Consider the following 23,250-nt stretch of genomic DNA (forward strand, 5'->3'; position numbering starts at 1 on the left):
CGTGAGCAGCACCCGCATATATAAAACGGTATTCAAACCACACATGTGAGGTATCGCCGCTATTGGTAGAGCGAGAGCAATAATTCTAGCCCTAGGCGACCTCTAACTCAAAACATGCAACCTTATTTAAACGTTGCCTATGGAGATTTTAAAAAGGGTAAACGTTTGTCGCCATCCCACAAGCGGATGCAATTTTGAAGTGTGACGGGTATCAATTTACTCGGCGTAACATTATCTTTCACAATATAAAAAAAAAAATTGGGCTAACTTTACTGTCTTATTTTTAATTAAAAAAAGTATTTTTTCCCCCAAAAAAAAGTGCGCTTGTAAGACCGCTGCGCAAATACGGCGCGACAAAGTATTGCAACGACCGCCATTTTATTCTCTAGGGTGTTAGAATATATATAAATAATGTTTGGGGGTTCTAATTAGAGGGAAGGAGATGGCAGTGAAAAACATATTAGAACTGCTGTTTTACTTGTAATGCCAACGGCCACCACAAGATGGCACCAGATCACAGAAGAAAGCTTAGACCTGCAGAAGGCCACAAAGCCGCGGCCTCAATTACCGGCGGGGGCGCACAGACACACAGGATCATGTATCTCCGTGCGCCCCCACCGCACGATCGCGGCGGGCCCGCGCCGGCCGGTAATTGAGGCCCTGGCTTTACAGCCTTCTGCAGGCCTAAGCTTCCCCGGGCGCCAGGTCACAATTTGTCGCAATTGTGACCGGGCACCCGGATTTTGACGAGCCCTGGTTTAACCGCTTGCTGACCGCCGCACAAATTTTTACGTCGGCAGAATGGCACGTCTGCGCAAATGGACAGACAGACACACACACACACACACACATTTTATATATATATATATATATATATATATATATATATATATATATATATATATATATACATATATATATATATATATATATATATATATATATATATATATACATATATATATATATATATATATATATACATATACACACATACATATACATATACATATACACACACACACACACACACACACACGTCCCCTTTAAATTGCCGCTGGCGGCACACTTGCGACCCTGCCACAAGCTCCGTGACCGCGGACTCGACCGCGCAATTGTCAGTTAAAGCGACCGTGCCGAATCGCAAAAAGTGGCCTGGTCTTTGACCAGCCAAAAAGGGAGCTGAAGTGGTTAAAGCGATTGTGAAGGCTGAAATATAAAACTGTTTTAATTGTTTCTATTTGCTGTGCAGTGCGTTTGCATAGAACAGCCCTGATTCTCATACCCCCGCCCTCTGGCAATTCTGGCTCCTCCGCCTTGGTGTGAGGCCATAGGACGCCACTTCCTATGGTGGCACACCTGCAAGCTTAATCCAGAGTCTCAAAGCTTGCGACACAGACAGCAAAGCTCCACCCCCCCCACTCTCCAATGGCTTCAGCTCCTGTGAGCCAGTAAGGAGCGAAAGCAGCTATGCTGCTCTCAGACACATTGCTGGATTGAGGTTGGGTACAGGTAAGTATTTGGGAGGTTGGGTAGTACAATATGAAGGTTTTAATGCATAAATGCATTAAAAGTAATATTAAAAAACAACAACAACAAAAAAAAAAAAAACACCCTTTGCCATTACAACCACTTGTCACAGTACTGTGTTGGTGTGACCACAACACACCTTGCCCACAGATTTGCGTTGTGCTGACAGAAATAAATGGGCTGCTTGAAGTTCATTGCCTTGAAATCTGGGAAGGTGTAAAATAAAAAAAAAACACACACACCCCAAACTGGACAGATGGCGAAGAGCAAGAGCTGTCTACAGGAGTTAGTAATTTTTATGGATTTTATTTTAAAGCAGCATGTTAGGAAAATATGAGTTGAAAGGGTAAAATTCACAAGCCTATCCTCCCTTAATAAAATCATGCCAGACACTGCAAGGTTGTGCCAAAGTCTCCCCCCCCCCCCCCCCAATCAAAACGGACACCAGCTACTTTGCATGACAAATTTTCAGATGGCTACAGTTCAGTTTTAACATGAACGGGTCAAAGCTTTGCTGAATTAAGGCATGTCTGGCCAACAAGGACACTAGCGACAGTGTGGCTGAGCCTCCAATGATAGGCTAGCACCAAAGCGGATGTCCTCGTTCACTGCGTATACCCATCACCCAGAGAAATTTAGCACAACACTAGAGGTATTCAGTAAAGGGCAAATAATCCTAAAATATTTTTCTATATAGAGTACCCAGTAGTCATCGTCAAAGCTTGCCAACACAAGACCAAAGCAGCTTAAAGCAACATTTTACCCATAACAATTTGATAAAAAAAACAATGTCTTTAGCGAAGAGCATGCATTCCACATTAAATTACGCTATTAAAATTAGTGTGTGCTGTAAATTGCCTCCAGTATTGCTCCTGTTAATTCTTGCTGGAGGCCGCCATTTTGCTGAAGGCCAGAGCCCCTGAACAACAGTAAATCAAAATAAAACTAAACCCATCAATTTAATGGTTTAACAAAAGTTACATTTCTGGAATGTCGGCATTGCCAACTGTCACATTTTCTTGTCCGCAACCAAACCATCAAATGTCTCATGTCATAACTGATCACATGTGCAGCACCATGGCAGTTGCAGATCAAACAGAAGCAGACGAAAAAGGGACATACATTGGTCCCTATAAGATTGCGGGTGTCGGCGGATGAACATGCGCCGACACCCGATCTCGCCCACCTCCTCATTCCTCCGATTCTGCAGACGGGGGGGAAACCCTATTTTTCCTTCCGTCTGCAGAGCAGATCGGGTGAACGTGGACAGACGGTCCGTGTTCATCCGATCCCCCCATAGGAGAGAGCAGAGAAAAGAAAGGGCGGTCCCTGCAGTGTGCGGGGACCATCCTGTTATCCACCAGCTCAGAGGGGATCAACGGAGTGATCCTGCTCAGCAAACGGAGGTTCACGGGGCGGATTATTACTGATCCGCCCCATGTGAAAGGGCCCTAACGGATAGGAAGGTTTAATTCCGCTTTAAGACTGTCAGCAGATTGACCTTTATAAATTATGCAGTGCCTAGAAATGGAGTGCAACTGAGCATGTGCAGAGGAGAGTGTAGACACTGTTATACACAGCTATAACCGAAAAAGTGGTCAGCCTGAAGCGATCTAGCAGGACTTAATTTTCTGACTAAAGTTCCACTTTAAGGTCAGACGATGTGGAACATTTTGCATATATACAATATTCATGGTAATTATATTTTGGGCAAATCCAATTTTAGGCTAAACTACCCCCCCAAAAATCAATGTTACCCCCCAAAAAAGTCATTATGTAAGAACGGTTGGTATTTTCTCATATCAGGGAAAAAACATTTCACTGTGGTTAGCAAGAGGCAACAGAGTTCTTATAAAAGACTTTGATAAGGCCTACTGAATCAAGATGCAGCATGCAGGAGCTGGAAGACGCTAAAAGCTGCCATGAAGCGAGCCCCTTGATCAACAGTAAGCAGCTAGTTGGGGTCCATTCCCACCAGACAGGTTATGTATTTTGCTGCATTTTGCAGCACAGACAAAATGCAGAGATGCTAGGAGACACCTTTTCAACTGAATTTGTTCCCAACACATTGTGCATGCTGCGGTTTGGGTATATTGTCCAAATCAGATACAACTGTGCCTTTCAAAAACAAAACGCAACACCACATGTCTTGGTAAGAACGAGCCCATATTTAGTGACATTTTATTTGTGCAAGTTGATAGAGTGAGACAAACCATGCATTAGGAAGAAAAGTGCAAGGGGTGATCAGCACAATACCCCATATGCAAGTGCTGTTAATAGGCTAAGCATTCCCAGAGACAAAGCCAGCTTATTTTAAAGTGGTTGTAAACCTCAGGACATTAAAAAAAAAAAAAAAACACTTATATAGTGCATACTAGCCTGAATTCGAAGCAGTGTGAGGCTCCTTTCTCTGCATATGTCACTGACGGAACTCTAATCCGGCACAACAGGCTCCAGGGTATATATGTCTCCCCCAAGCACACACGTCATAGTTTTAGCTCTGTATGTTTTTATATGAGCCAGTTATAGGTGGGTTTGTCCCTTCCTTCCAATCAGCCATCATATGGCACTATAGCTCTGTGCACTAGCTCTGCAGCGTGAGAGACATCACATTCCCACCCTCTGATCTGTTTGATGGAGAATGATCTAACAGGTGCAACATGTACAGGAGGATGATCTACAGAAAAAATGGCTGCAGTTAAACAGGTGCAATATTTGTAGGAGGATTTGTTTAACCTGTGCATCACTGAGGCCAGTAACTTCACTTGGATATATGTAAGGGTTTATAACCACTTTAAATAGCAAGGGTCGACAGCCATGCTTTACCATTTAATAAAAAAAATATATAATATAGTTCTTTATTATAAAATTGCAGACATATGACTAGCAGAATAATGTTGACAGAACAGTGTGAGCTGGCCACTTCATTGCGAAAGAAATTCTGATAAAAGATGTTTTCTTGATGTAGGGAATAGTCCCTTGTCTGAAAAAAAAACTCCACTGAATAATTGAATGGAGACTTCAGAACATCAAGGATCATTACAATTGCCTCCATTCTTGCCATCTCTAATGTCCCACAAGCATTTTTGCCATGTCTCCACTGAGCAGGTGTCAGAAGCATTCGGACAACCAAAGCTCCTCATGCAGTATTGTGCCAATACCATAATCACAGTCTTTTCATGATTACCCTCAGATAGGCAGTAATCTTATCATATTGCTACAAGGAGGTTTCACCCTGTCTAGTACTACACTACATAGATCTAGGTTCCCTAAAACTCAAATGAACTCTGTTTAAATTTAGCTAAATTTTTGTGTTTTCTTTAGAATACAGCCACATCCCAAGTTAAAAAGGCTGCCAGCATGCTGTAGAGAAGGATCCTTACTCTGCAGGGAGCAGTCAACAATCTGCAGATAAATCACTGCTTCCATGCAAAGTTCAGTCTAACTGAATAGCAGGGTAGATAAGCTTTGCTGAGTGCAGAGTGCTAGCTTGGACTCAGGGTAGTCAGACCACTACAGAGAGACCACTGCCTCTACAAGAATAAGGGTCCTGCAGTAAGCTGAATGGCAACAGGCATTTTTCAGGCTGTGGCCGTTATCTAAATAAAATACTTTGCCATTCACTATTGTTTTACAGCACCTGGGTTGCGTTTAGGCGATTTAACCTGAAAAGTTCAGTTTAAGCTACAAACCTGCAATAGCCCAAGAGTGGATGGGTTCAAAGGATGCTGTCAGGATAGGAGTAAGGGAGCGGTTTTTGCTAAGATCTTAAGAAGGTACAGGTTTCTCATTGAAGCCTGGGAGTTTGAAACTTCAAAAACAAGTAAGCAAAGGGCAGCTTCAAAGTTTTCAGTTTTTAATTTACAGAGGCTCTTCATTAAGCACCGCACTTGTATATAGGCGGTTTGTTTTTATATTCCTAAAACTATGCAAAAAAAAAAAAAAAACCCGATTGATTTCTTTGCATGTCTCCAATTCAGTTTTTATAAAGCAGCCTATATATTAGTTACATTTTTGCTTATTTGTAGACATGAAACCAGGTTGCCATTAGGAGAATAAGAACTTTGGAACCAGCTTGTAAATTGCTAACTTTGTGTTTTATTGAGAACAACTATTCTGTAATAGTTGGAAGAATGTTGTTGTTGACACAGCATCAGTCAAACAAACCTTGCCACAGACAATTTGACATTGCTGCTGGTTTCTTGAACCTAAAGATTTAGGTTTAATGCACGTTTTTTCACATCTCCATTGGAACCCGACTAATGAAGTGCCAAAGCCCACATAGTTTGATCAGTAAGGTGTGCAGGAAATGTGCATAAGAATCAAAACCAAACCAAAAAAAAAATGAAGCAATCTTGTTTGCAATTTCTTCTAGGCCACCCCAGTAAAACAACTTTTCTGGGTGCAGGAGAAGCCTTCTTTTGTAAACTACAAGCTGTAGCTTACATAGGACTACATGCTAGATCTACTGAAAGCACGAGCGACAGGCCCAGTGCTTCTCCACCCCTGGAGGGGGAGATTAAAAAGGAGACCCATTGCTTTGCCTTCTATGGGCAGATTACAATTGGCAATTTAATAACTCATTTAAAAATACATAATTCGATCAAGAGTGCCCAATATGTTTACAACTTTAATAGACCTTCAAAATGAACAGCCAATTTTTTTTTTACTGAGGTTAAAACTTATGAATGGGAAAGCGTGTGGGACCCCTGGGCTATAATGCAAACAAGATTCCTCCATGTCACAGTGCAGAGTACAGTGTTACTAATAAATTCACACAAGGGAAGCGTTAAGCAGGTGGTAAACTGTGAGCATAGGAATTGTGGTTCTTTTTATTTACAATAAAAAGGGGAGAAGGAGGGATCCACTTATTTGTGTGGAAAGCAAAGCTTGTGAGAATTACCCAAGTATAAAACGGACACAAGAATGCTACAAGTATCATAAATAAAAGAATGCAATACAAACATCAGCATTTATTCATATCCAACTTTTAGCAAATGACAAAATAAAGTGTCTTTTCTTGCTGAAATTACACAACAGCTGGCAAAAAAGTGCTAAAATAGAAGCACCCATGCACAAACAGATAAAAAGAAAGAAAAAAATAAAATAAAAAAAACACAAACACACAAACCTCATACTACAAAAATTGGAAATGCATCGTTTAACATCCTCTCATTTAGGAAGATGAGTATCCAGACTGCTTTGCTTGGAATGTTGGATTGGAAGCAAGGTGGACAGCAAACACTTTGTTCACATTTTTAAACAAAATGAGTAAAAAGGAGTCATGCAGTTAGTGAACGCTGCGTTCAACCACTAATGAAATATTACGGCTCACTTCTTGTTCTACCTCACGGCTGCCAAAGGGTTCCCCTGGTGCACTTTGCTAGAGTGGCCCACATGGCAATTTGAAGGTAAACTTTTAAAAAGTGCATACAGAAAAGTACGATATTAAGAACAAAGAAAAATAAAAAAAATTATATGGTCCTATGAGCGTGGTCCCAAAAACAGAACTGAGCGTCTGACAAATAAGAGAAACTCTCCACGAGCTTCTTTTACTTAGGTCTTAGATTAAATACAGATACCCTCTGAACAGTTCTTTAGATTTCTTCAAAAATGCTCCTGATATTCCACAAATGGTGCTTGTTTAGGTTAATATTTCTGTTACATGCGTGCGTTGAATTTTACTTGTTATCCAAGCGTAGCAGCTGCTCCTTACCATTAATTGTTAAGGACTTTAACTGGCCATCTTCTTCAACTTCAATTCGTTCCTGACCATTCTCAACAATCCTGCAGGACCAAAACAAAGGGTCAGAGAAGCAAAGGGATTATGGTAATCCAAGAAAAGAAACACCCAAAATTGTTACCAAAAAAAAAAAAACTTTCAACTCTAGCAGCATACAGGAGAATAAGGTTTATTTCATAGAAGAAATGTTTTATGGGAGGTGATACATTGCTTCTCTTCTGCTGTTCGCTAGAAATACTGCGCCATTTTGTGCATGAGGCCTATTTATAGAAACAAAATGGCGCAGTATTTCTAGCGAACGGCAGAAGAGAAGCAATGTATAACCTCCCATAAAACATTTCTTCTATGAAACAAACCTTATTCTCCTGTATGTTGCTAGAGTTGAAAGTTTTTTGTGTCCGCTGACACCCGACCCAATCCGATAAAAAATCCGACGGATGGCGATACGTCCCCATCCATCCATGGCAGATTGGACATGCTGTCCGTTTTCATCAGATCTCCCCATAGCAGACAGCGGCGCTGCACAAGCCCCTCCCTGCTCAGTGAACAGAGAGGGACTTGTCATCCGCCGGCTCAGCGGAGATCTCTCCCGTTGAGCCGGCGGACTCTGTAGCGACACGCCTGTGTGGGAGCGGCCTTAAAAGGTGCCTTTGTTTTGTTTTTCAGCCTGCAAAACAAAAATACTCATCTAATCAAGTACACCTGTAAATATTTATGTTTGCATAAAAGAGGTGCTTTTACAGACACACAGGTCCTAGAAGACAGCAGGGATCACTTAACTTGCAGCTTCACTTCCCCATTCCCTTACCGAAGATGGAGACGGCAGCACCCAAGGAACAGATCCGCTTCGGGTGCCGACATCGCGGGCGCCCTGAACAGTATCCTAATCTTAAAAGTCAGCAGCTGCAGTATTTGTAGCCGTCGGTTTGATTATTTTTTTCGGCGGCTAGGTTGCCTACTCCTGGACTAGGGACTATGGGCTGTGTGCGCATAGGGTAGCACCCACATGACTGCAGCTAAAGTGCACAGCTTGTTCCAAAAGTACAGAAGCGGGGCTCAAGAACACTAAGAGAATGTTGCAAAGAGGCAGAAAAACATAGTAAAACAAATTTAATGAAAAATGGATCACATGGTCGTTAAAAGAGCAAGTTCACCTTTACCGAAAATGTATAAATTGAACTTAGACTTGACCCATCCCGCTATACCCGAGTCCAACGATCCCCCTCTGTGAGACGTCGGTATGTTGCTTTACTGGTCCAGGGATTGAAGTATCCAGTATGAAAGGGACAGGCTAGGCGGGTTCAGATTGGTCATCGCCGCCAATGTAACTCATTAGAAGGACTCATATCCATACACGCTGAAAGGTACAGATAGGAGATTAAGCCGCGGGGATTTGAAATCCCCAGACAAGTGAAGCAGCAACCCAGTGTCTCACACCGGAAAGGATGGTGAGGGGGTCCAGTGTAAGTTCACCTTAGAGATTTAAGCAGTGGTTGGGTATGGATTATATTAGAGAATAAGGATATAGTTTTTCATCACTTTAAGGCATTACTAGTTAATGCTACCAGTCAGCTGGGTATATTCAAACATGACACTCTACAAAAACCTGGCATTTTAACAGAAATTCAAGATAAATAAGGACACTTTTAGACACAAGGTTTTTACTAGAGAACTGGTGTCATGTTCCGACCATGAAAAGGTTGTGGAGTCCTGAATTTCACATGCTGCATGGCTGTTTTTATGAAGCCGGCTTTCCACAAAAGTTGGCAGATTTACCACTGCTTTAACTGGAACATAATCCAGGCAGACCTTAATAAAGTTCCCATAGCAAAGGACAAACAAAACACTATTAACGCTGCATGTAAATATTTGTGCTATTAGATAAGAAAACCAAAAGATCCCTTTGTATTATTCTTGCCTGTCAGAAATCTCCACTTGCTAGATAGACAAACATCAGCTACAAGGCAATTCCCGTTCGGCTCAGTTCACACTGCTGCAACATGGGATCCAACGTGAGACCCCCAAGTCACACGACATGTCAAATTCAATGCTTTCCTATGAAAGCCATCTTAACTGACACTACACACACTTAGTCACTCCAACTTTATAAAAGGTTCCTGCACTACTTGGTCCAACTTGGGTGTGATTTAAGCTCTTGTACAGTCTCCTTAATAGCATCCAAGTCTGAAGAAAGTCACAGGCAAAGTCGTGCAACTTTGCAGTGGGAGACGAGCCTTACTCAGCATTACAGTATATTTTATTATGAGAGGTCCATATGTCAACTGAAGGCAGAACCTTTTACAGATCGTTCTACAGTTAATTTTAACTGTTAAAGCTGGACTCAGCTGAACTAAAGAAAAGAAAATCCTTTTGCAGTGGGAGGATTTAGGGAATAATAATAAACATGGTCACACCTCCCCCAACTTGTTTGAATGGCAGGGTTCTTCATGCTGCACCATACCATTTTCTTTTGGTGCAGCTGTGTGTCCCTATACACACACACACACACACACACACACACACACACACACACACACACATTATCCATTCACAGGGATCTGTGCACAGAAAGACTACAGCCATCAGCAGAGGGCCTCCAAGATATCAATGGAGCACAAGTGTGGTGCATATCAAACTCATATTTGCTTGGTTTAAGTGAAAGTACTTTTACACCAGACAAGGAATCTACAGAAATACACATGGCATTTCTACTGTTCACACAGCACAACTGCTGTAGATCCTTCATTCAAATTAAACTACCTCGGCATCTAGTACATGGGATTAAACGAGATACTCTTTGATAAGCTTAAAAAAGGACCATTCCTTGGGGAAGCACACTGACAATAACCTTTACCCTTTATTAAAAGGTTTTAATATTGAAAGGCTAGAGCAGAGGTTTAAGCATTTAAAAAAAAAAAAAAAAAAAACCCTGCATTAAACATTTAACGCCCATTTCACAGCACATCTTAAACATTTGACCCTGTGCTTAGCACACACCTTCTGAGCTAAATAATACAATACCTTTTTGTTGTAACTTTCCGGCCATTAATAATTTTGCTTGATGAGGAAACCGATTTGAAGTTGCCCATTCCTGAACCACCAAATGACGAAGAGGAGAATGAGGTAAAGCCGCCATGTCCAATGGAACCAAATGATGTAGTAAAACCTTAAAAAAAAAAAAAAAGGACCAGTTTAGGAATATAATATATATATATATATATATATATATATATATATATATATATATATATATATATATATATATACACACACACACACACACACACATACACTATTAGGCCTTGGTCACACTGGAAGTACTTAAGTGTACGCTCGTGAAGGGTTGCGTTTACGACGCAGCCGCTGCCTCCCAACTGGCACCAAATGGGACTGCTTCCATAGGGATGCATGAAACTCCTGCATATCCCTGTTTGGGTAAAGCATGACTTGCCACGGGCATACACTTTAGTACCAACAGTGTACATAAGGCCTTAAAATCATGGCTATAAAAAAGGTGAATCAATTCTGTGTTCAAGACAGACTAAGGTGCCCATTTATGAAAACAAGATGAGCTGGGATCGCAGCTCACCTCAGGTCATTCGCAGTTTATGAAATGGAGATCAGTGAAGAACATGTGCCGATCAACTCCTCACACAGAAAATCTGTCATTGACAGAAATGGCCAGTTTATGAAGGTGCAATCTTGGCACCTCACTGGCGATCTGTCAGAATTTTCCTTCCCAGATGTGGAGAATCGGAGAGAGAAGAGAGAATCCCCGGAGAACTGAGGAGGAAAGTTATTGACTTTTACTCAGACCCCCAGAGAGTAAAAGCCTCCCTACCTTTCACAAAATGCCCCAAAACCAGGAAAAGCAGGTTAGAAACACTATAAATATAGGTTATCTACATAAAATGAGGTGTAGAGGAAAGTGGTCTCCTCTGAGAATGCCCGTGTACTCAGCAGTGGCAATTCACCTCTGCTTAATATAAAAGAGACACCTGTGTTTACCCATTTTCTGTCACTGTAATCGCACGAGATTACAACAACAAGAACCCTTTCTCAGTGGGGGGCATCGGCAGTAAAGCCCCGCTATTTTTAGTAGCACTTTTCCGTAGTTTTTGCTGCGCTATTCGGCTGCTAGCGGGGCGCTTTTTAACCCCCGCTAGTGGCCAGAAAAAGAGTTAAAACCTTCCACAAAGCACTGCTGCAGTAGAGGTTCAGCGGCGCTGCTCATTGATTTCAATGGGCAGGGGAACTGTAGGAGCGATGTATACACCGCCTCAAAGATGCTGCTAGCAGGACTTTTTTTAAGCGTCCTGCCAGCGCACCACTCCAGTGTGGAGGCGAGGGCTTTCACACTGGAGTGAAAGGAGCAGCTCTCTCAAGGCGCTTTGTTTAGCGCTATAGCGCCTCAGTGTGAAAGGGGTCTTACAGGAGGCGTTCTACACAGGTCAAAGAGTTGGTAGATTGCTTCACTACTAAACTAAGAAGTGATACACACCATTTTAGAAAAACAGGCAATCACTTCTGAGAATGCTGGAGAACGCCGCAGCGTTATATTTCATTATGATAAAATATTAAAAAATAAACAAACCAATGACCACGGGGAAGGGGGAAATCAAAAATAAGAGACAACTGAATGAGAATTGGTGGGAAAAGGAAAACATTTAAAAAGTTATAAAACCTGACAGTTTAGAAGGATCTCTACAAAATCTGGTCTAGTAGCACATTATTCTTCTATTGATAATGACACCTATACCATCAAAGGCTATACAGTTCAGTTGGCATGTTGAGGATACATGCACTAATCAAATGTCAAGGTTATTTAAATGTCCAAAGTGTGCCCTACCTGAATCAAATGGAGAAAAGCCTGTGGAAAATCCTGGAAATCCTCCAAAAGCTGAGAAAAATGACCCTCCGGGCCTGTTTCTGCTTCCTCTATGGCCTCTTCTATTTCCAAAGAAGTCATCAAAAGGATCCTCTACACACAGAAGATTTAAAGAAAAAAAAAAAAAAGTCAGAATTACAAAAAAAAAAAAATAATAATAATAAAGCAAATAAAAGTGAGACTATTTTTAAGTAGCTTTGTATGTGTGCCTTCATCCAGCAATCCGCTTTTTTTTTTTTTTTTAAACTGTCTCAGATCAAGACACCTCTGAAATAATTGTTAACCCCTTCATGACTGGGGTCAACACAAACCTAAACACCCAAAACACAATTTTGACATGTTCGTAAAAATGTACATATAAATCGCAACCAATTTGTGTATCCAGGTAGATTACAGATGTTTTTTTCAGGGCAAATTGGTCTTTTATTTGGTGGTAAATAGTGATCATGATTTTGTCTTATTACGAAAGGAATAGTGTAAAAAAAATAATTTTTAAACTTTAGCCATATATTTTAATGCCATTACCATGATCCACCACCAAAAACAATTTGCAAAATACAAGAATTCCCCCCCCCTAGCAACTCAATGTCTATGCTCACAGGTTCCCTATTACCAAACATAACAATTCAGTTACAGGCAACATCGTCTCTTGCCAGCTTTTCATTTCTCTAGCCGTCTCCAGTGGTGAGATTTTCCTGAATGGTACCTTGCTCTGCTGTTTCTGACTACCTTGAAGTTTTAAAAAATCTTAAGCAAAGTTGCATATGACAGTAAACCAAACCGGTCATGTGACAAAGTGACATATAACAATAAATCAAAAATGTCATGCAAGCATGAATTGAGTCCTTATAAGAATATTTCTCCAAAAGTCCATAGGGTGAAAAGGGATTGTAAATATTCTATACTAGACGATCAAGGGATAATTGAGGTAAAAAGTCCAAATATATGGATCAGAGAAGCCATGGAACACCCACTGAGGTAATGGTGAAATGTTGGAAGGATGAGGCCCAAAATAGACACCACAGACACTCGTGATCCACCACCAACTGAATTGGCTGCTTATCAGAGGCAAGTATGTAACAAGCCTGTCAGATATCCAAATCTGCAACACTCCAGTTAGGCAGGGATGAATACAGGACCGCACTGGATGTGCAAAATGGGCCAATCCCAGAGGAAACGCCAGTTATACCCCAAAATGTAAAGACACTCAATAGTGTAATACAGTAAAGTATAGGGTTTATTTAAACGTAAAATCTGCACTTACAGCAAAAAGGATAAAAACATGTCCAATGTAAAAGCCGGCTGGCATGCGAGCGCCTGTCCACTAGCAATGACATCAGCACATAAACCTCCCGATGTATGTTTCGTCTCAGACGGTCTCATTGGGCATGACGTCCGAGACTAAACGTACGTCGGGAGGTTGACGTCATCGCTAGTAGACGGGCGTCCTCATGCCAGCCGGCTTTTACATTGGACATGGTTTTTACCCCTTTTTTTTTTTGCAAGTGCAGGTTTTACTTTTAAATAAACCCTATTTCACCATTACCACAGTTCCATGGCTTCTCCGATCCATATATTTGGACTTTTTACCTCAATTATTCTTTGATCGTCTGGTATAGAATATTTACAATCCCATTACTGTGTTTTCACCCTATGGACTTTTGGACTCATTTTCTTATAAGCACTGAATTCATGCTTGTATGACATTTTTGATTTATTGTTATATGTCACATGACAGGTTTGGTTTACGGTCATATGGCACTTTTTTCAATATTTTTTAGCACAGCCTTCACATTATTTTAATTGTTGTTATTTTCTGTGTTATCCCACGGCAGAGCTGCTGCTGTTTTTCCTTTAAGATTATTATTAATTTAGTTGGCGCTGTATTTTCCTATTTTTATACCTTGGCGTTTTGTTGGTTCCTGCCCACCTTGAATTAATGCCACCGCTTCCTGCTGCATTCTTCATATTAATAATGAACTTAAAAATACAGCAGGCAGTATGAATGTGCTGTTCATTATCACAGTCTCCAAGAGATAAGAAACTTAAATAGTTTGAAGTCCAACTCCAGACAAAAAAAAAAAGTAACCTTTGAACAGTATATATAGATATAGATATAGATATAGATATAGATATAGAGAGAGAGAGAGAGAGAGAGAGAGAGAGAGAGAGAGAGAGAGAGAGAGAGAAAGAATATATATATATATATATATATATATATATATATATATATATATATATATATATATATATATATATATATATATATATATATATAATCACACACACACTTGTATACGTACTGGCTTGTTTGTGGCTGCAGAACCACATTTTCAGCATATATTTGTAAAATGCAACAGGCAGGCTTTTTTGAATAAAGCAGTTAAGATTAGCCTGGTAAAATATGAAAAGCATAGTGCGCCACTAGCCGATGTGAAATCAGAAACCATTTGTGTAATATTTCAGAAGTTTAAAAATAGTCCTAAAAACAGAAAACAAGCTCACTATACATTCAATATATAATTCAAAACAATTATGAAAAATACATACCAAATAAATCAAAGGAAAATGGATCTCGTCCGCCAAAGAAGTCTCTAAAGACATCATCTGGGCTTCTGAATGTGAAACCAAAGTCAAATGGATGGTCGTAGTTACTTCCACCTAAATAGGTTACAAACAGGGACATGATTCAAAACAAACATCTATGCTTTACTACAAACTAGATTATAAAAAAGATACACAACATTCTTTGTTTTTCAATGTCTACAACCAGCATTAGTACAAAGTACAGAAAAAAAAATTATATTATATAAGCCATCAGTCAACAAAACAAGCATGTCACGATGAAGTCAAAACGTGGAAAATAAAAAAATTATATAGAACTTACCACCACCACCTCCTCCTCCTCCACCAGTTAACCCTTCTTTTCCATATCTGTCATAGATGTCTCTCTTCTTGGCTAAAAATAAATAAATTAATTAATAAATGAATGATGCAGGTGTCCCCCCCCCCCCTATAAAAACAACAAACAAAATAATGCTTTTATCTTCCCTCTTAGCAAAAGGGAGAATTGATAAGCAGTCCAAGGTTTGACTACCTCAAAGCTCCCAGAGATCAACAAAAAGAAGCCTATTTCACACAGGTATTAAATGAGCTTATTAACCGCTTGCCAACTGCCGCCCGAACTTGTACGTCGGCAAAATGGCACAGACCGGCAAATGGGCGTACATGTATGTCCCTTTAAATTTGCCACCGTGCTGCGAGCTCTGTGATCGTGTCCGCCAGTGTCCCACCATCGGGTCACGGAGCTGAGAAACAGGGAGATGTCAGTGTAAACACAACATCTCCATGTTCTTCCTAGAAACATGTCACTGATCGAATGCTGCTCCCGATGAGAGGAAGCAATCAGTGACGTGTCGCTCGTAGCCACGCCCCCCAACCGTTAAAATCACTCTCTAGGACACACTTGACCCCTTCCTAGCCCCCATATTGGTTAACCCCTTCACTGCCAGTCACATTTATACAGTAATCAGAGCACTGAATGCTGTATAATTGAATGGTCTTAAAATAGCGCCAAAAGTGTCCGCCATAAATGTCGGTCATGGGAAGAAAAAAATAAAGTAACAGATCGCCACCATTACTAGTTAAAAAAAAAAAGCCACAAAACTACCCCCTATTCTATAGACACTATAACTTTTGCGCAAACTAATTAAAATACGCTTATTGCGATTATTTTTTACCAAAAATATGTAGAATACGTATCGGCCTAAACTGGAAGAAAAAAAAAAACGTTTAATATATTTCTGGGGTATATTATAGCAAAAAATATTGCTTTTTTACTGGAAAAATCTGAAGTTCCATTTTTGGGCGGCACTCCGCTTTAAGGTTTACAAAATGCACATTCTGTAAAACTAAACATGTCAACACCACTCGTCATATTTCCCTAAATGCTGAATCGTTTACTGATCTCTATGAAAAAAACTAACAGGAGGAAAGCATGGTGGGAAAAAAAAATATATATATACTTACTATCTGACAACACTTCATAAGCCTCAGCAACTTCTTTAAATCTCCTTTCTGCTTCATCTTTATTCTCAGGATTTTTATCTGGATGCCACTTAAGTGCTAATTTTCGGTAGCTATAATATGTATATAAGAAGAAGAAGAAAAATAAAAACACCATCATGAAGTTTTGTACATCAAGTAACAAACATATGTGAATCTATAGTGTCTTTCATACACTGTATCTGGCAATTAAAATATAAGATTTATTTTTTTGACTGAACATTGCAGATGCATACATACCAGACATGGATTCAAAACATTTAGGCCACTTTCACACCGAGGCGCTTCTAAACTGCCAGTAAAAACACTGGAGCGCCTTTGAAGAGCTGCTCAGGCACTTTTGAAGAGCTTTCCATTCATTTCAATGGAGAGGGGAGTTTTCACATCCCTGCCAGCACACTGCCCCAGTGTGAAAGCATTCATTGATTTTAATTGAGATAGGTTTTTGTGAGCTTTTTAGGTGCTGTTTTTAGTGTGAAAGCGCATGAAAAGCGCCTCAGTGTGAAAGTGGTCTTAGGATACTTTCACACTGCAGCGCCCGGCCCTTAGCAAAAAAAAAGCTGCTAGTTTTTGCGGCGCTTTTAACCTCCACTAGCGGCTGAAGGGGTTAAAAGCGCGCGTTCTGCAAGAAAATCCGAAGCAAGCAATGGGAAGGGCATTTTGGGAGCATTGCACTCCCAAACAGCCCCAAAGATGCTGCTTGCAGGACTTTTCCCAACGTCTCGCAAGCGCATTGCACCAGTGTAAAAAGTCACAATGAAATGAATGGTTTTCAGGAGCTATTTAGAGGCCATTTCTAGCGCTAAAACGCCTGAAAATTGCCTCAGTGTGAAGCCAGCCTAAAAAGGGACACTTTATCAATGACAGTTTGAATTAATATTCTGTAACAAGAGAACATACATTTCACAATAATTATGCTGCCAAAATGAGTGTGTGCTGTAATCTGCCTCCAGCATTTTCCCCGTTTCTTCTTGCTGGCGGCATTCTGTTGCAGTAATTGCATGTAAAAAAAAATGCAACAGGCTAGTCAGATAGAATAACTTGGGTACAACCAGCATGGATCGAATATCAGCTGGTCCCTGTTGAACTGGCTGAGATTTGATCCATCTACGGCCAGTTTAACACTCCTCTCCCCTTGGCAGAAATAACACTGGATGCTTGGAAACGAGTGTAACATGTTCAGGTGCATCAAGCGCTTGGGCATTAATGAATTACACTGGCCAGAATAAATTTTAATGACCAAAATAAAATTATTAAACGCTCAAGTGCTAAAAAGCACATGGCGCCTTAACATGCGCTTTTTGGGCAGAAAGAAGCGATTGACGCACAACTTTTCTTCTCCAGGACAGTGTTTTTATTTTAAGCCCCCAATGTCTATTCCTCTAAATGCCTAGAGTGCATCCAGAAAGTATTCACAGCGCTTCACTTTTCCAACCGTTATGTTACAGCCTTATTCCAAAATGTATATTAATTTGACAAACAATACCCCATAATGACAAATGTGAAAGAAGGTTTGAAATCTTTTTAATTAAAAAAAAATTGCAATGAAAAAAAAAATCTCATGTACACAAGTATTCACAGTACGTTGTTGAAGCACCTTTGGTACCAATTACAGCCTCAAGTCTTTGCGTACGATGCTACACGTTTGGCACACCTATTTGCCGGACCTCTCAAGCCCAATCAGGTTGGATGGGGAGCGCCGGTGCACAACCATTTCCAGATCTGTCCAATCGGTTAAAGTGGGCCACTCAAGAACATTTACAGAGTTGTCCCATAGCCTCTACTTTGTCATCTTGGCTGAGTGCTTAGGGTTGTTGTCCTGTTGGAAGATGAACCTTCGCCCAAGTCTGAGGTCCAGAGCACTCTGGAGCAGGTTTCCATCAAGGATGTCTCTGTACATTGCTGCATTCATCTTTCCCTCGATCCTGATTAGTCTCCCAGTTGCTGCCGCTAAAAATCATCCCCACAGCATTATGCAGCCACCACCATACTTCACCGTAGGGATAGTATTTGGCAAGGTGATGAGCAGGGCCTGGTTTCCTCAAGACAATGCGCTTTCCATTCAGGCCAAAGAGTTCAATCTTTGTTTCTCATGGTCAGAGTCCTCTAGGTGTCTTTTGGCAAAATCCAGGCAGGCTGTCATGTGCCTTTTACTGAAGAGTGTAATGCGTCAGGCCAATCTACTGTACAGGCCTGATTGGTGGAGTGTCGCATTGATGGTTGTTCTGCTGGAAGGTTCTCCTCTCTCCACAGAGAAACGCTAGAGCTCTGTCAGTGACCATCAGGTTTTGGTCACTTCCCTGACTCAGGTCCCTCTCCCCCGATCGCTCAGTCTGGCAAGGCAGCCCACTATGAAAAGTCCTGGTGGTTCCAAACTTCTTCAATTTATGGATGGAGGCCACTGTGCTCAATGGGACCTTCAATGCTGCAGAAATTTTTCTGCACCCTTGTCCAGATCTGTGCTGATACAATTCTGCCCCAGAAGTCTACAGACAATTCCTTGGACTTCATGGCTTGGTTTGTGCTCCAACATGCACTGTTAACTGCGGGACCTTCTTTAGACAGGAGTGCCCCTTTCCAAACGATGTCCAATCAGATGAATTTACCCAAGACGGACTCAAGTTGTAGAAACATGATCGATGGAAACAGGATGCACCTGAGCTTAATTATGAGTGTTGTGGCTGTGGCCGGGTTTACACTGGTCCGACAAACGCTCCTACATTGGGAGCTCATGTCGCATGACGTGTGAAAATCAATGTTCCGCTATGAGAGCCGTCTTAAATGGTCCGACACAAGTCGGTCCGACTTTCAAAATGCTCCCTGTACTACTTTGGTCCGACTTTGATCCTACTTCAGCCCATTAATAATATCATTAAAGTCGGATCAAAGTCAGATCCTTGTTCTTGCCATCCGACTTTTGACATCCGACATGCGATTACAGCAGCGCGATTACAGCAGCAGTGAAAGGAATTTATCTCACACACTAGGATTGTTTTGATTGAACAAGTCAGACTATCACAAAGTCGGATCAAAGTAGTATCCTGTTCATGCAAGTCAGATGGATGTAGGACCGATGTCGCAGAGCAAAGTAGGATGAAAGTCGTACTACTGTCGTATAGTGTGAACCCAGCCTGTATGTGTGATTTTTTTCGTTTTATTTTTAATAAATGTGCAAAGATATCAAACAAACTTCTTTCACGTTGTCATGGGATATGGTTTGTAGAATTTTTGGAAAATAATGAATTCAATCCATCTTGGAATAAGGCTTTAACATAACGGGGGGGGGGGGGGGGGGGGCGAGTGTCCGTACTTGTAATTGGTGCAACTCTAGCACACAAAATAAAAACAAAACGCAATTTATAACACTGCAGAAAACAGACAACGCAAATGTCTACTCACGCTTTCTTAATGTCATCTTGTGAGGAATTTCTAACGACACCCAATACTTCATAATACTCCACCATGATGTAAAAGGAAAGTATAAACCTGCAATTTATGTAAGTAAAAAAAAATAAAATAAACATAATATCCAAGTAACGACAGTCAAACTACGAACAGCATGTCATCTGTTACAAACTGAATCTGGGGAGCGACTCATGTTACAGACTATCTGAAGGTTTTCTTTTGAAAAAGAATTGGAGGTACTTAAAAAGCTGAAGTTTGTCAACCTGACAAGCAAGTAGAAGTATTCTAGATGAGGTTTATAAGCCTCAATGTAGGAAGCAAACATTTTAGAAATGCAGTCTAACAGCAATGCTGCAGTATTTTAGGTCATGCTTTGACCTGCTGCATGTGATGAGTAAAGATCTATACAGATACACCATGAACAAAGCCAACAAGCATAAAACACAGTCATGCCTCTAATCAATGCCACAGAATTGCTAGCTAGTACTAATACTTTTAGGCCTAATGCTCCCCTGAACGCTTTTTCCCCTAGCCCCCCAATTTATTCTGCCCATCAGAATGAACGAGCCCTCAAGTGCTAAACGTATCTAGCATTTCGGGGAGTCATGCATTATTTCCTTTTTATAAACTCCCCTCCTGAACAAGCTGGTGATGGGGTATAATCTGTACAGGTTTCTCTTCCAATATGCCTGTGTGCACACATGGACACAATAGGGTAACAGAAGTGCGTTTACAGGCCGGAAAATAAAAAGCCAACTGCCTCTATAAGCGAGGTTGATGAGCCCTTATTGTTTCAAAATCCTAAGAATAAGCAACACGAACAGCTAAACAGGATTTCTATTTATTGAATGCAGCAGAATCAACATTGGATATTACATTTTAGTGTGTGCTGGGTTCAATATTTGGGGGGGGGGGGGGGGTAAGGGGACGGCATTTAAAATGTTCAGCACCTCTAATCTATAAGCACACAAGCATACTTAAAATGTCAACACATTCAATGGAAATTCAGCTGAGTAAACATGCGGATATGGCCGATAGCGTGGTTTAAAGTCCACTACTAGCCATGCGTTATTCAAGGTGCAACTGTCTACAGAGAAGTCAAACACACACATCTTGAGCAAAATGAAAGGAGAAAAATTGTTAACGCAGCCAGATAACGCAGCAAGGCTTCATGTATACAGAGCCTAGTTTAACCAATTCAGCCCTTGAAGGTTTTACCCCCTTAATGACCAGGCCATTTTTTGCGATACGGCACTGCGTTACTTTAACGGACAATTGCACGATGTTGTACCCAAATAAAATTGATGTCCTTTTTTCCCCCACAAATAGAGTTTTATTTTGGTGGTATTTGATCACCTCTGCGGTTTAACATTTTTGAGCTATAAACAGTCATTTTTGAATAAAATTGTATTTATTTTTTTACTTTCTGGTATAAAACATTTATCCATCTCTAATCTCTTCATTGGCTTAGACCAATATGTATCTTGCTACATATTTTTGGTAAAGAAAAAAAAATCCAAATAAGCGTATAATGATTGGTTTGTGCAAAAGTTATAGCATCCAATGCCTCGTTTCCACTGAGCGGATCAGTACGCTATTTGGGTGTTTCCATTATGAAAGCGTGCCATAAAAGCGAACCGTACCGCACCATTCTGGGTCCTGCTTCAGATGTGGGGCCATAGAGAATGGAACGGTTCCATTAGGGCGGACCTACAAATACATCTCACTGATTGGTGGATGTGCTAGGCTTTTTTTCTAAACCTTGCATGGTCCCGGATGGTCCAAATTGCAGTGGAAATGCTCTGCAGAATAGACTGGACCATTCTAACCCGTTCCATTCTAAGCGAACCGATCCGCTCAGTGGAAACGAGGCATATAACTATGTGAAAGATGCATGGCAATTTTTTTATTTTTTTTTTTACTTGTAATGGTGGCAATCGGTGACATTTCAGACACCAAGTGACACTTTTTGGGGACCAGCGACACCAATATAGTGATCAGTGCTTAAAAAAATAATAAATGCACTGTCACAGTATGACACTGGCAGAGAAGGGGTTAACAGGGGTGATAAAAGCATCAAGTGTCCCCTAGGGAGGTGCCTACTCTGTGGGGGACGGATATCCTGGAGGAAGAGAGATCAGTTTTAGCTTAGCTGAAACACAAGATCTCTTTTGCTCCCTGACAGATCAGCGGTTTGCCTTGTTTACATACCACTGCACACAGACCACTGAATTGGCGGGTTTGCTCATGGCGGACCCGCTGATTGGCTCCCGCTGTGTCCACAGTGGTAGTGGTGTATGCCCCGTGCACAAAATCACATACAGGTAGGTGATTTTGTGCAGCCGGACCGCCTTGTATAGGTGGTGGGCAGTTCGGAAGCAGTTGACCTCTTCATATCTGGGCCATTTGCGACGCTTTGCTTCTACATGTAAAAATGTATCTTTTTTGCTCGAAAATTACTTTAAACTCCCCCCCCCAAACATTTTCTTTTAGCAGAGACTCTGTACGTTGCAATTTTATGTCACAAATGTATTTGTGCAGCGGTGATTCAAACGCAAAAAAAAAAAAAAATCATCAACGCTAGCCAAATTTTTCGATATAATGTAAAATATGCGGCACCGAGTAAATAGATACCCAACATGTCACGCTTTAAACGTACGCCTGCCCATGGAGTGGCGGAAAACTACGGTGCTTAAAATTCTCCATAGGCGACATTTTAAAACGCCTTTACACGTTACTAGTTGAGTCGCACAGGATGTCTGGTGTTAGAATTATTGCTCTCAAGTTTGCGACAATACCTCATGTGTTGTTGAGCTGCCATTAACAATATGCGTGCAGGAGCAACGTATGCATTCACATTTGAGCGTAAGCACAGTGGAATGGGGGTGCTTTACCTTTTTTTATATTTAGACAAAAATATTTTTCTTCACTTTTTTTGTACTAACTTTATTGCTATCACAAAGGAATTTTCAGCTTTCAGAGCTGTCCCACTTCTTTTTTTAATACGTTTTTTATTGTTTCATAGATCTGCATTTACATCACTTCGCAATATCACATTGTTTCACCAAGTTTTTTTCCATTTCATATTCATAAATGCAAATAAATCAATATACATCGCAGAGCTGTCCCACTTTGAATGACAACAGTCATGCAACACACAAATAAAACCGGTGTCTTTGAGACCAATAGAGACAAATTTCAATCCTAATGGCCTTTTCCGATCAGCCTCTGTAGAAGAGGAGTGTTGTAAAACCGTCAGCTGCTGATCGGTGTATTCTGCCAGCGGAGGGGTCATGTTGTCAGAATATAATGGCAGTTGATTGGGGAATTTTCTCACTTTTGCAATCTGCTCACTGGCTGTTAAAAAAAACTAACTACAGGCCCAACTTGAGGTCTGTTGGAGGGTGTTGGCCTTTTCAAATTAAAAAAATAAAAACAACCATTAGAGCAAAAGTCAGCCATTCAATTAAAAACATTGTGCTAAAAACAGTTAAAAAAAAAAAAACAGAAAATAGTTTCAGCACCACGGAGAGCTACATTTGGCGAGTTTTTGTTCAGGTCACTGCTAGCCAGCTTTACATAATAAACAGCGGGTATAGAAAAGAATCATGACCCCCCC

General features: G+C 40.8%; 1 protein-coding gene across 3 annotated transcripts in view; it reads right to left on the reverse strand.

Annotated features, from left to right (window-relative positions):
- Positions 1 to 23,250, reverse strand: part of DNAJB6 (DnaJ heat shock protein family (Hsp40) member B6) — a 107,701-nt gene that overhangs the window by 64,542 nt on the left and 19,909 nt on the right. Inside the window, exons 2-8 of one of the 3 annotated variants that reach the window (XM_040352697.1) lie at positions 19,626 to 19,712; positions 16,191 to 16,300; positions 15,052 to 15,120; positions 14,712 to 14,822; positions 12,123 to 12,254; positions 10,295 to 10,439; positions 7,247 to 7,317 (exon numbers count right to left, since the gene is read on the reverse strand). In XM_040352697.1, the coding sequence (XP_040208631.1) occupies positions 7,247 to 7,317; positions 10,295 to 10,439; positions 12,123 to 12,254; positions 14,712 to 14,822; positions 15,052 to 15,120; positions 16,191 to 16,300; positions 19,626 to 19,690 (703 nt within the window). In that variant the 5' untranslated portion in view covers positions 19,691 to 19,712. Of the gene's footprint in view, positions 1 to 6,336; positions 7,318 to 10,294; positions 10,440 to 12,122; positions 12,255 to 14,711; positions 14,823 to 15,048; positions 15,121 to 16,190; positions 16,301 to 19,625; positions 19,713 to 23,250 lie in introns of those variants that run through there. The other 2 variants (XM_040352696.1, XM_040352698.1) reach the window with 2 other exon arrangements.

This window comes from Rana temporaria, chromosome 5 (genome assembly GCF_905171775.1).
Source record: "Rana temporaria chromosome 5, aRanTem1.1, whole genome shotgun sequence".
Classification (NCBI taxonomy): domain Eukaryota; kingdom Metazoa; phylum Chordata; class Amphibia; order Anura; family Ranidae; genus Rana; species Rana temporaria.